Genomic DNA, 14,835 nt, shown 5'->3' on the forward strand with positions numbered 1-14,835 from the left:
GCCTTTCCTGAAGCCATGTTATATGAAGGAGACTTGAAAGCTGGCCTTTTGGATGCCCGAATGGAACATAGCACATTAGAAAGAGCAAACAGAACCCCCAGAGTATCTGGATACTCATTATATCACGTATATCATTATGTCCCTGCACCACCACTCAAAAGGGTACAGAACTGTAAGAACAACCTTCTCCACTTTATTAAGAAAGACCTTAAAATATCTCTAGCGCTTTCTAGAGAAGGAGGCACAGACACAGGTCACAGTGCAGTTACTTGATAAACCCGGTGCAGCTTGTCTTCTTGTCAGCTTTTCAGAAGTGACACGTGCTGTCCTTCATCACAGAGATAACCCTGCCCGTCTCCTGCCGGTACCTTTTATCTGAAGATGGAAGAGACTTGGGGGGCTCTATCCTAATGGCTGGATCCCATTCCCCAGGGGGGAGCACAATAACTTCATCCAGAAACTCATCAATGCCAGCAATCAGGTCCTGCCGATCCTTGGCTTTATAGGCAATGTCGTGGAACACCTGCAAGGAAGGGAAAGACTCCATGTAGCAAAGCTTTGTGTCTTCTGCAGCCCAGACTCCATAGGCAGCTACTGAGTTTTACTCTATGAAAAAAAAAACTCTTTAAGTCTCAAAAACCTCTCGAAAATGTATCAGGACACTTGCCACAAGGGTGCATGAACCTCAGGAAAGCCCTTTCTTCAGTTGTGCAATGACAAAGATTCTTTTCTTTAGCATTTCTGATTTTTAGCAAACTGTGCATTTTTAACCTTTGTCAGAAATGTTACCAAAGCAATTACCTACTTCCTTCATTCAAAAAAAGAATTTTCCAATAAATAAGGAGTGTCAATTATACTTTGAAAATACACTTTAACAATGACAATTTTTTGTTGCTATCTTCTATGTCAGCCTATAAAAAAAAAAGTTTGGTTTTCAATCTGTGAAATAGAAATGATGACAATATTTACTCCAAAGTAAAAACAAGACATAAAACCTAGTTTACTGAAAGGCCTTGTATTAGTATTAGAAGAGAGAATGAGAAAAGAGAGAAAAAAAGAGCACTGATGCTGAATTTTACAGAAATCTTTTGGACTGCTCGGAGGGAAGGCGGACCAGCACATGCAATAAGACTTAAAAAACAGAAGAGTCAATGGTCGGGTAAGAGAGAACTTTGGAAACTAGATCATTGCTCCAAACACTGAGGGCATGATGACAGAAAACAAAAGAGCTGGGACCAGGCGAGCACTAGCTAAGTGAACTGTACAGAAGCAGAAGATTGGGAGATAGCAAGAAATAAACATAACGTAAATCAGCCACAGATTCACAGAACCTAAAAGACACTGGAAGAAAAAAAGGTGTAAATGTATATGGAAAGCACAGTCATCTTATTGAGGTATATGATTAACAAATAATTGCTATCTACTCGTGGATAATATATAAGCACTGCATGAATTAAGAAGTGCTCTGGGATACAGTGCAACACAGAATAATATATCCTGGGTGTAAACATTTCTGCAGTAATTACCTGGAGTGCAGCTGTGGGTTACTGTGATTGTAAAATGTGACACAAGACGCACACCACAACGGAAGTCCATACATTAATTCAAAATCCATTTAAAAGAACGATCGCTAGCAGGAAAATAAGCATGATGGACAAAAACTTCCTATAGTTATGCTTTTATAAAATCATGAAGGCAAATTAAATAGTTATGTAAACAGATGGAATTGTAAGTGACATCTGGGTATTTCAGCTTTACGTGCATCCCACCCACAGGCGTGCTCCAGTCGGCCATGCTGGAGGAAAAGACGTCATTATTACTAGTGAAGTGATACCCAGGAGAACTGATTTCAGCAGGGGATGGGATGGGATGGGATGGGATAGTTCAGTTGGACATTCAGAGATCTAGTTGTAAAAGGCACCTACCTCATCAGACATCAGGGTGGCAATGGCTCGGCCAATCTCATGATAGGATTTTGCTTTGCCCTTAGGTCCCAGTAGAATGAAGAGAAATCTGACAAAACATACAAATTGTTCCCATTTAGGATAGAAAAATGTATCACTTACTCCTTATACAGTACCTACATGTAAATTCAACTTTAAAAAAAAAAGAAAAAAAAAAGTTTTGCCCCTTGTTAGAGAGACCCAGAAGCTGCCAGTGGTTAATGAGTCTCACTGATGTGAAAGGTAAGATCATCACTGCTCTGGGCAGCCACAGAGGTTAGTGAGTGAAGAGCACCCTAGACACTATCTGTCTGAACCCAGAGGATAACCATGTTAGCTACTCCATGTGAAATTTCTACATTTCAATCTCCATCAAACACAGGGAAGAATTTACTATGTCATTTACACCATATGGTAGTTTTCAGAGTTGTCACCTCCCTTGAAGTCAATGGGAGTTCAGCAACCCCAATATCCAGGCCTTGCATCCACAGGAGGCACTGAGCACAGGACTTGTTCAGATTTCTCATCCAGTGCATTTATTTTTCTCTGTGTAACACTATGTTCCACTTCAGCTATCTTGGAGTACAAGTTACACCCTGCATCCCAATCATACTTGCTCTAGCGAGCAAGATACCACCCAGAGTTTTCCTCCCAAAAAGCTGTAAAATTAACCTTGAGACCACTTTGGTCAAATGCTGTGGCAGCCCTACACAAAAACATCCAGCAACAAATACACAGGAGGAAGGAAGGACATTGTCTAATGCCCAGTACCCAGAAATGAACTATGCACGAGATGCAGCTCCAGCACAGTGCATCAGACCTCATGCTCTGTGCATCACAGAAAGCCTATCCACCTCCATTGATTGATTTGCTCATATGTTACCGGCTACTTGTAGCTGTTCAATCGTTGCATACATAACTGCAGTAAATATTTCCCTGTTGCTATTCCAGTGTCATTGAAGTGACAGTAGCAGCGATGTAACTGCTGCCAAACAGCCAGGAGAGGACAGAAGACGACCTAAGGATTGTTTGCTCTACACAGCTCCACCCTGACCCAACATTCTCTCTGCACAAGGGACAGAAGAAGCAGGGCAGCACAGCTCCGGGTACAGAAGTAAGCATTCAACCCAGCAAATAGAAAAGCAGAGGTAAGATGCTGCTAACTGTCCACACTGCTTACCATAAACTACATCTCTCTCCGAACTCCTCTCTTCGTTCCCAGAGCTATCAGATAGCACTCTGTTTGCTTATTAGTGCTCTGCTGGAGCTGAGATCGCTGTATGGTTCAGCACCTATAGCAGCTACCCACATGTGAAGGAAAACCATTAATTCTAAATAGGGCTTTAGCTATAAATAATTAAGCCCAACTTGTATGCCTTGAATTTCTGCTCAGAGCATACAATACTTACCAGAGAGCCGTAAGCCCATCTGGTAGCTTTGCAGTCACAGCTTAATTCTTAAGGAGGCAACCTAATTTTTGAGGTGCGGGTTCCTGTTTTAGGTACCATAAGAAGGGTTGACCAGATGTACAAAATAGTGGGAGCTAATTTCTTACATCATCTCTTTGGACAGCAACAATATCCAGGCTGGCAACTATTTACTCACACAACACCTACAGGAATGCTGTACACCTACACCTTGGCTGTAGAAACACAAGCTTCCTACAGATCTCCTGTTCAGATTTGTTCCAGAAAAAGAATTGCTTCATGGTTATGTGATGAAAAAACATCTGTCTTTATGCTCATCTCTTTGCCAATTGGCTTGTTAAGAAAGCTCTGTTACTACTATTGGCAATCTCATGCAATCGCCACCATTCAGTGGCCTGTGGGAATTCAGTGGAGACCGTCATGCTGGTCAGATGGTGTCATTTTACATGTGCATCCTGAGCTGAAATCTAACTAGTGACCTTGAGATAAGAGTCTCTCTCACCCGCACGTCGACTCACCCTTGCAATTAGCAACAAAAGAAACCACAGGGCAGGAGACCAACTTTTCCATTTCACCTAATTTAGCAAAGGCTGTAAATTATTGGGGCAATTTTCAGAAAACTCTGTAAGCCTGTGTTTCAAACAGAAATACTAATAGCTGCTCAAAACACCCCTAAAGCTTCCTGAATTAAGCGTTTTTCCGAGTACAGCCATACCTTTCAATCAGTAATGGAAAATAAACACATCATAACCTTTGGTAAGTTATCTCATCTAAAACCCTTTGCATTACTTCCAGTTTGAATACTTCCAGTTGAAACATTAGCTTCCAACTCCAGTCGTCTATTTCAGTTGGCTCTTACAGCTAGATTGAATAACCCTTAATAATTAAATTTTTTAAAATATCCTGCCCTATTGATCCATTCACCCTGAGCCATCTGTCGTTTAGGCTAAGTAATTTGAGGCTTTTCTCCTCTCTTTAGTCACTTAACAGTTCTTCTGTGAACCTTCTCTAATGTACCAATGTCTTCCTCAGAGAAATCATCCAAGAGCTGGCAGTTTTGTCAGTGTGAACATACAGATGAAATAACTATCGCTACTCAGGAACATTCAGGAAAATGAAGTTGTGTGTTCACACTGTCCATTCATCTTTCTGACCCCAGTGGCCAACTTCATACAGGACACAGGCCCAGAGATACCAAATGTAATCATGTTTCTACAAGCGCTGGGAGAGCCAGTGGCTGCAAGGGGAAGGAGACCCAAACAGGCACTGTCAGTGAGAGAAATTCAAGGCCTGACCTTACTTTTCTACTCTGCTAGCCTGTGGCTGATCAGCACAGAGATAGCTCAGAACCTGGTCTGGCAGTTGGCCTGTCCTACCCCACTGGCAGTTTAGCAACACTGAGTTAGTGGGCTTCAGGAATGAACAAAAAGTGAGTAGACAAATATGGGAATCTTGGGAAATGGCAGGACAGTAGGGGAAAGCTGGGATTGTTGCATGGTGGTATGAAAGGACACAGTAGGTATCTCAAGGAAACCAGGTTTCAATGGTTCCAGAACCGACGGAAATGTCAGCTGTACCCAGGTGTGGCCTCAGCCTTTTACCTACAGCATCATCTAGAAAAACGTGGCTCTCAGACCGTGTTTTATAAATATAATTTTAAATTTATAAGTTTGTAATTATAATTATATACATATTTATAATGTACATATACATTTTTATATATAAATAAAAACATCACAACGCACTAAGTCAATTGTTTTATAAAGCATATTATATGCAAATATCTTCTATTAAAAATCTACAGTCCTATAAAACAGACAAATTAGTATGACAGGATCCATAAATACATATTCATTGGCATTACTAACTGTAACACTTCCTAATCAAGTTCTGCATGAGGATTTCAAGAGTTTTACTCAAGGTTCACCCAGAGGTGACTAACCCATGCACGCCTAGGTCATGTCCTTTGCTCTCCTCTTACCTCCTGGAACTTTCCCTGCATTTCAAGGGCTGTTATAAAACAAAATTAAAGAGAAATTGTTCCTCAGCCAAGACTTCTAAAACTCCGGGATGCAAATTATCCAAAATACATTAACTTTAGAAAAAATTCATAACTTCAGAGGTTGCTGCTCGTCATTCTCCTGAATTTCCAAGGAATGAGACATTTTCATAACCATCTCCTGAAATAATTACATCACCTGGCTCTCTTCCAACGCACAACAGAAGCACCTGAATGCTCCTGCATTTACTAAATGTTCTTTAAAACATCCTGTTCGTGAGACTTTCTAAATTCTTCATCCTGACTGATTCAGCTTGTAGAACAAGACTTTTTAAAGCACCAAATATGCATGTGCACACACATACACACAAACACAAAAACATTAATGTACTTTAGTGGTGTGGACTAGATTATGTTTGCATGTATTTAGTAGCATTTACTTAAGAGTTTGTACAGCTAAAAAAGCCCTCACTGGGAGTTGTGGCATTCTCTATCTGCTGGGTTGAAACCAACACAGAATTACTCTCCGCTTCACACAACACATGGTGAGTTATCAAATGTTCATTTCTGATACTTAACATTTCTAAGGATGTTTCAATGCAGAAAACATGAGATTTTACGATCTATCACTTAGCTCACAGTCTCTCTGAAGTTGTAATAAAACTCAATGTTTCTTCCAAATGCCCTGGGCAACAGCTTACAGAAAGGGCTGATAGTCCTCACCCAGAATGCATCGTATTGAACTTTGTACGACAGCACCCTCACAGCACTCCTTTGCTTCCAAGCTGAGAGTGAGTCAGAAACTCTCTAATTATTATTCTTTTTTACCTGAAGCACTCTTCCTCCTGTCACTTTGGACACTTTCCCCCCTTACGCAGATGATGACCACCGACTGTGTCTGATTAACCTCTTCATCACATGGTTGATGCCACCAAAACCAACAAGAATAAATTAATTTTTACAGATGAGTAACTTCTATCCAAGCAGACAAATGGGCACCAGCCACTGCACTGTACCCACAACCCACACACTGAAAAAGCCTTAACAAAGCATTGCAGCAACACTGCACAAGCCTATAACATTGTGAGCCGCCTGATCAGAACCCTTCTGGACCCTGGCAGGAGATGACTTCAGAGACTGCAGGGTGGAATTTCAATCCAGATTGCTGAAGGAGACTACGAAGTCTTAAGCGCTGCGCTTGTGAGAAAATTGGCTAGAAATGTCCATGAAATCACATGAAGAGCACACTTAGGAGGTGAGGAATGAGTACAACACAGATAGGCTCTAAAGTCAGTGCAGCACTAATGATTTCCGTTTAAGACATTGTTAAAAATCTGTCATGTCCATGACTTTAACAAACACCAATATGGGGTAGGAGTTGTAGTAAAAACTGCCCCAGGGCCAGGTCAACCTCACCATGGTCTCTTTACAAGCTGATTGCCAGTACAGAAGACAAGGTCCATCAAACAGGCACAGAAAAGGAAGAACAAGTAAAACAAGATTCAGATTCAGCCTGCTCACCCCTGCCTATTTCCCAGATCTGGAGAAAGCGAGAGCTGCAATTCCGTAAGTGCTAAAGGCACCTACATAAAGCAAACTCAGTAAGGTCTTGTGGAAGATGTTTTTATTGATGTCCTCCTGTTGTTGGACAGCACGTGAGATGCCTGCAAGTCACCCAGCATTCCTGATCGCGATATACGTTGACGGACTCAAGGGCTGAAAGAACAACCCCATGACCAGCTTCTCCACCAGAGCCCAAGGCTTGGACCTCTGTAATGAAGGGACCACACCTTAGAATTACAGTAAGGAGAGAAGGAGGTAAAGTGTTTGGTCCTTCTTCAATTTTCACACAGCTGCTCCTTCAAGTTCTGGGCAATGTACCAACATTGCAGGCATCTCACATGGTGTCCAACATATGAATACAGACAAAATTCATTTGTTGCCAGAGCTCTGATGTCCAAAAGCAAGTCTTTCTGTTGGAATGGCTCCTAAAGGACACAGCCCCAAAAACAATTTCAGTGCTGCAATTAAGGAACAAGACACACACTTCATCATTGCCTACCGAAAGAAGAGATGCCCTTGCAGTTAAAAGCTCAGGTTAGAAAGCAAGAGAGGAGAGCATGACTCCTGGTTCTGCCACATGCTTTCTGAGAGACCTTGGGCAAGTTACTTCATTTCATTTGAGACTTGTAGACACAAGCAATTTCCCAGCACTACATATTAGACTTATGCAAGTCTGTACAGCTTATCTCCAAAAAATCTTTCCCTTGCTCATTCTTTATCTTTTTTCCCCATCATCATTACATTAATGGAACAGACCTAAACACATAATTGTACATCTGTTTTATGAAAATAAAAAGCTACATCTGGTGCATTGTCAGGAGGAGAGGCAGCCACACCAAAGCAACGGGGCAAGTACAGTAACTAAATGCTCACCAAAATAAGGAGTTCACAGCACTGGGGAATTAAAATTGACAGGAGAAGACCAAAATCCATAAATAATTTTCAGTCTGAGTGGTAGCAAGAAAAGATGACAGAGCAAAAGGCTGGAAGTTCTCTACACCAAATTAAGTTCCCTGATTTTTATTACCAAGCTTGTATGAAATTATACCACATAGAAACTTTTCCTGGAGATTTCATCAGGTCTTGCTTGTTTCTTTTAAGTGAAAATTTACTTTTAAGTAAAGGAAATACTTAAAATAGTTAGCAAGGAAGTGTGCAGGGAAACATATATATAAAATTTATCTAGGGGAGAGCCATTTCTACAAAGGAAATTTTATTTCTATAAAGCGTCCAAAATTTTGTAGCTTAGAAGAAAAATCCAAGCCAAGGAATGCGTGGAGAAAAAAAAAAAAAAAAAGAAAACAGCAGAAATAAGTAACCTATTTAACTGGAAGTCTACATGCTGAATAATATCTTCCTTATGCACACACAATAATCCTTTTTTGTTCTACAGCACTAGGTCAATATGAATAAACCAAACCAGGGCAGGGACTATAGATACCACGAGCCTTTCACCTCTGCAGGGCTTAGTGTCATATTTGTTTCTACATCAAAAGATTGTGGCAATTTCGTAGATGTCCAGCTAATGGATGCGGCTTGATAATCAGCTGTTGCTGCCCTCTCCCTGCAAACCCTGCTAGGTTAGCACTGTGAAAAGTAAAGCATCAAGATGGCTTCATGCACTTCTGAAACCTATGTGACATGATGATATTACTGGGAATGATTTCTCCCTTCTTGCCTGCTTTCACTTTCTCAGGAGGGCGTTCGTGATCCCTCTGCCGTTGATCCAACAAGCCCTGTGACTGTAACATCTTTAGGGCAGGGCACTTTGCTGGCTCCTGTGAAATATTCAGTACATCTGTAGTTGCTAAAAAGGATGAAATTTCTTAACACAGCACACCAGAAACATGAACTGAAAGGCTGTGCAAGCACCCCTCCAGCAATGCATTTCACTGCCTGTGAAGGCTGAATTAGATGGCTATGCAAGTGCAACCTCCCCTCTGTGTTACAAATCTGGATTCCCAAAGCTGAGAGCTGAAACCTGGGTGTTGAACCCTACAGAGGTCCCTACATGAAAGCAACCAGCTTTCTGGAGACAGACTGATGCAGTTCACATTGCAGTTACTTGATAAACCTGCATCACAACACTTCTCTAAAGCAACCCAGAGCACTGAAACACTAGCTCACATTTATTTAGAACCATCCCCCACCCCACGTGGTTGTGTATGGCCTAACTTTGGTGGCATGGTTTTGATAATTTTACCAGGAACTTGATAATTTAACAAAATAAAAGGAGAAACCCTGAGGGACAGGAGTGAAGAACGCTGAAGGCTCCAGCTAAGCATCTTGCGGACTCTGTGGGTTGTTAAGTGCACGTCTTCAACAGAAATGCCCACTGTGTAAGATGGCCGAAACTAAGGGTTGAGCAAGGAGACACTCCATCATAACTAGTCTGGGCCCTTATGGGATTTCCTTGATTGAATTTCACAGGATGCAGCCATTGCAAATGGCTCTTCATTACTCACAAAAGCAATCTAATGAGCTTCCCTACTTTGATTAGGGCTAACATTTGGTTTGGAGGACAGCAAATGGATAATATTATTTCCTGGAAAAAAATGTTGGCATGGAAGGACATCTTGTCTTGATTAATGCTATTGAGTAATGAGGTCATTCAACAATCCTAGATCTAACTTCCTGGCTCCCACTACCAAAACAAACAATACCTGATTTTACCTCTGCTGAAAAGCATTTTGAGATGTGTATAAAAAAAGTAGCTAGTGGATTAGACAGAGAAATTGAAATACTGAAGCATACAGAGGTCAGTAATACTGAGGAACGAAGAATTACCGTTTATAAAATTAGGGCACTTTGATTTCCCTATACTGCTGAAAGAATACCCAGTGTGTGCAAACAGATAGTGACGTGGTTCTTGTAAGGAGCTACTTAAACAGATTCCAGGAGATACAAACACTGCTGCTTTACTAGAAGGCAATTAAACAAATAGCAAAACTAGACCGTCTTTCTCCATTGTTTTATATATTAAAATAAGGTACAGATTGTAACATCCATTTAACTTTCATTCCATACAATGGCTGTGATTCATGCCAGTACGAGTAAGGCCCTAGTGATGCGCCTCTGTAGCGTTAATACGCCCATTCTCACAGGGTATTAATCCATATAGCCTCTCACCCTCTAGACATTATTCAACATAGAATTTTCACTCTGTATTGAAAGCTCTTAAAACTGCTCATATAAAATATGTATTTGCACATTAGTGATACGAAAGGTGCAGTGTGAACTCTGTAATTACAAGTAAAATGCAAAGTAAATCCTTTGTAACTTGATACCAAAAGCACGCCAGAGCCCAGGTGCACAGCATTAACAGCATCCACACAGCAGCACCAAGTAACAAGGCACCACAGAGACCCATGCAGAGATGAAACAGGATACTGCAGAGCACCTGCAGTGTGTCCAGTGCAGCCTCTGTCCTCCTCCCTGAAACACCGCCGTGGTCTGTTCATAGTTCATTTAATTACCTTTTCATGCTAATCAGTTTCATAGTTCTTACCTAGTGTGTGTATAATATGACAAGCATATGAATTTAATTCAAATACATAAAAACATACAACATATTTGTATTTGTGACACAGCAGATTAATTTGCAACATGAGTCACAATAAATAAAGTATTTGCACTACATTTTTTTTCTCAGCCATTGTGAAATACAAAGAAACATCTGGTGTGACAATCACAGAAAGAATTTATCCCTCAGTTTTTCTGACTTCTTTCTTACCCCCCCCCCCCAGCAGGGACAGAACTGCATCCTTTCATCTAATGTGAATTTTTAAGAAGAAAAATATGCACTGCAAAAGCATGCAGAGGGAATTTGAGGTATGTATAATGTGTGTGTGGCAAGAGTCATGAGGGGTAGAAAAAATCCAGTAGTCACATTTCACATTGGTAGTGTCCTTTACCATTAAGTTGTTAAATTAATGTGTTTGTATAGTGTGTGTGCATTTCACAGCTTTTATGTTACAACCAAATTTCAGACCTGAAAATTATCAGGCAGCCATAGTGAGTTTTTGCTATTTTAAAAACCAATAATCCTGAAAAAATGTATGACCATTATGCAAGTCATATGATGGAAACCAATGGAGAAGGTCTTCTTTTGGCCTAGTGCTATTATTTTAAAAGGTGCAAATGCAGTTTCCAATTCATCAGCACTGCTAGGGGCAGAATTCTCTTACCGGGTGGGTACAGGGACTTCAGTCAGAGCACCCAACATAACTGCCTGCTGCAGCCGGACGAAGGCAATGAAAGGACTGTCCAGGAAGTCTACCTCGCCAACCAGCACATTGGAGGCCTCAGCATCACGGGGCAACTTCTTCATGAATTTATTCTTCAACTGCATCAGTAAAAGAGAACGAAAAATAGAATGAAGGTTGTTAGCCATGCAAACAGAAATGTACAATAAAATTTACCCAGTTCAGCCACATTTCCTCTTGGTCATAGGACCTTGTCCTGGTTTCAGGTAGGACAGAGTTAATTTTCCTCCTAGTAGCTGGCAGGGTGCTATGTTTTGGATTAGGATGAGAAGAGCGCTGATAACATGCTGATGTTTTAATTGTTGTAGAGCAGTGCTTACACCAAGCCAAGGACTTTTCAGCTTCTCGCTCTGTCCTGCTAGCGAGCAGGCTAGGGATGCAGCAGGAGCTGGGAGGGGACAGACCCAGGACAGCTGACCCAAACTGGCCAAAGGGGTATTCCATACCATCTGACGTCATGCTGAACAATATATAGGGGTGGCTAGCCGGGGTGGGGGGCCGGCTGCTCGGGGATAGGCTGGGCATCGGTCAACGGGTGGTGAGCAATTGCATTGTGCATCACTTATTTCGTACACATTATTACTATTAATACTATTATTATTATTATTATTATTATTATTGTTATTCTTTTCCCTGTCTTAATAAACTGTCTTTATCTCAACTCACAGGCTTCACTTTCCCGTTTCTCTCCCCCATCCCGGAGAGGGAGGGGGGAGGGTGAGCGAACGGCTGTGTGGTGTTTGGCTGCCAGCCGGGCTAAACCACAACAGACCTGAACCTATTTTTGGCCCGTAAGTGTCATCCCCATGCTGTCTACTAAGGCAGAGACAAATGCACTGCTACTTACTGTAGACCTCTCCCCATTATACATGTAAAGCAGAAGCCAGACCAGAGAAGTCGATGACCACCCTTGTATTCATGCTACCCTTTAGAAAGTTGAATATTCCTGCTAAGAAAATAGCCACCAGAAGAGCAATCCTGCTATTGGTGCTTGGATCCAAGCCAGCGCTGAGAAGATCAGGCCTCCTGGAGCTATTGTTACCATTTCTGGATCTGAGATGGTGTTAGCTTGGGGAGAAAAAGGTGTGCAGGACTGAGCAAGATGACTAGATCTGGGCAGAGCTTCAGGAAGAAGTACTGCATCAACTTGCTGCCTGGCCATCTGGACGCCAGGGAAGGGCACGCACTTTGTGTGAGTGAAAGTGCAACTTCAGGATCTGCGGTTGCTGCTACAGAAATGACTGGCCTGAGGAAAACAAACCCTGAAGGATGGATGTCCTTCCAGCAGACCATGCCAGGAGCTGGGCACATGCATTTCGTGGTGTACATGTCTTTTCAAGTTCCAAGTGAAAGACTACACTTAGTGCAGGCTTTTAGAAGCAAGTTTCCTATGTCTGTGGCTTCTGCCCTAATCTAATATTTTTCTTTAGGTTTTCCAAAGCTGCTATTCCCATTGCCTGTGCAGGCCAGTACATGAGGAGTCACTGGGCAAAAGTAGCAGGCATGCTGGTTCTGAAACTATGCTAACAGTCTCAGTGACTGTCCTGGTGAGAGACTGGCTCCTTACTGCTTCCCATGTCACCACCTGAGCCCTGAGCCCTCACCACAGGTTTCAGCAACCAGAGCAGTGCACGGCAGAAGGGGGACGGGGGAAAACAAACTGCTGACCCCTGTGCAGAAGAAACCCTTTTCTCCCTCTTCTTAACAGGCAATGCTGGATGGCTGCTACATCCCTCAGCCCCCCAAAGATCTGAAAGGAAGAGAAAGCCTTGGGAAGAAATGAAGTGAGGAGGGGCATCCATGAAGAAGAGGGAAATCAGAGGGGGTTTCAGAGGGAAAGAAAAGCACCAGGCCTGGCTGGAATAGCCAAGATGAGTGTGAGAGAAATGAGAAGGAAGGTTCTTGTGTGCACAAAACTCAAATACATATAAAACCCAAACACTGAAAGGTTAGTAATCACTATGTAACTAATAAGGCCTCTTAGGTTTCCACCATCAGCTGAGCATCCATTGCTTCACGATCAAGTTACTGCAGCTACTATTTTATTCTGCCACAGCAACTCCTGACTTGATCCCACTCTTTCCTCTACCACATAATACCCTTCTACTAGTGAGAGTTTTCAAGAGTCTTGCCCAGAAGAAAAAGAACTGTTAATATCTGGAGTACACACATACCACTGTGCATGAACTGTTGAGAAATCAGTGTGGCCCACTGGCAAAGTGAAGAAATCTACTTCAGCAGAGCTACCTACAGTTCACAGCAGCTCACAACACAATTTGGCTCCACAGGCTCTTATAACTCCCAAAGTACATGCTGAGTGATAGTTTTAATATTTATAAGCTAAAAAACCTTAAACGCACAAGGAAAAAAATGAGGCATATGGTAATTCCCCAACAGAATCCTTGTAACTTTAAACTGATGCTGTCAACTATTCACTACTGGATAATGTATCCCTTGGAAGAACGAGCAAATGACAAAATGTTCAGACATACAACTTTTAGGGACACGCTCAGCAAAATCTGACAAGGAAATCTGGTGCTCATTAATTGAAAGCTTCTCTGTACAATTTGACACGACTTTGCTGAGCCAGGAATTGTCTGTGGGGTGAAAAAGCAAGCAACTGTCCTCCCTCAATGACGACAGCATCCACTGCCTCAGACAGCATCCACCATACCTGGAACAAAGGCAAAGCTGCCAGAAGAATGGTCAGAGGCTCAGCAGCAGGGGAGGACGTTGTTCCTCTGCCCTCCTTTTCTAGGCAGCACCTTGGGGGCTTTCCCCCAAGCACCTGTAAGTGGCAGAGATACACACCCTTTCCCAGGCCATCAAAGCAAGACGTCTCAAAACAACCTTCACCACCCTCACCAGAAGCTTTTCCCTCATGACTAGTTTGTCCTCTCATTTTCCTGGAAGAGTCATGGTTGAAGGTACAGACAGAGCAACTTGCTGATGCTTTGAAACCCTTAATTTCTGGGCTATGATAAAACTTGAGAGCGACGTAGGGCTGTGCCAATAGCAAGGCACTGTGTGCTGCTGAGCTGCGTGCAGCACGAGGATAAAAGATTAAAGATCTCTAACTATTCTGTAAAATGATCACCTAGGGATAAGGAACAAAACCAGATAGCAGGCTTGCTCTGATCAGCTGTTTATCCCAAAAGGCTCAGGTTACCCTTTTTAAAGAATGGTAAAGGAATGAGCAGAGTACAAGATCAAAATCATCTAGGGAAAAAGAGAGATTCTTTTGAAATACAACGAGGTAATTAGAGAAGATAGTATACAACGAACTTGCCCATTTCAACAAATATTTTGTAGGAGAAGAAATTCAACTGTGAGACGAAAATTACTTCCTGATCACTCTATTAATCTGGTTTTCTTACCCAGGTTATTTCAACACATGCTTCCCATGATGCCTTTCTAGCCTTATTCTTTCCTTGTACCCTTATCACCTCTGATTGCTCCTTTGTCCTCAGTAACTCGAGCCTGAGTTCTTATCTCAGCTTTTTTGTTTTCTGTCTCCCCATACCCCCAAGTCCAGCTTTTATGGAGGAAGGGGCTTTTTCTACTGATTTTTCACTCTCTCCCTTGCACACATTAAGCTAACATACAACTCTCCATTTATCCATCTATATCTTTGCCGT

At 42.0% G+C, this 14,835-nt stretch overlaps 1 protein-coding gene across 2 annotated transcripts in view; it reads right to left on the reverse strand.

Moving 5' to 3' along the window:
• Positions 1-14,835, reverse strand: part of SLC4A4 (solute carrier family 4 member 4) — a 228,464-nt gene that overhangs the window by 54,102 nt on the left and 159,527 nt on the right. For both annotated transcript variants that reach the window (XM_035542170.2, XM_035542018.2), the window contains exons 8-10: positions 11,120-11,277; positions 1,926-2,013; positions 369-523 (exon numbers count right to left, since the gene is read on the reverse strand). In XM_035542170.2, the coding sequence (XP_035398063.1) occupies positions 369-523; positions 1,926-2,013; positions 11,120-11,277 (401 nt within the window). The remainder of the gene's footprint in view (positions 1-368; positions 524-1,925; positions 2,014-11,119; positions 11,278-14,835) is intronic.

The sequence above is a fragment of the Cygnus atratus genome, chromosome 4 (assembly GCF_013377495.2).
Source record: "Cygnus atratus isolate AKBS03 ecotype Queensland, Australia chromosome 4, CAtr_DNAZoo_HiC_assembly, whole genome shotgun sequence".
NCBI classification, from domain to species: Eukaryota; Metazoa; Chordata; class Aves; order Anseriformes; family Anatidae; genus Cygnus; species Cygnus atratus.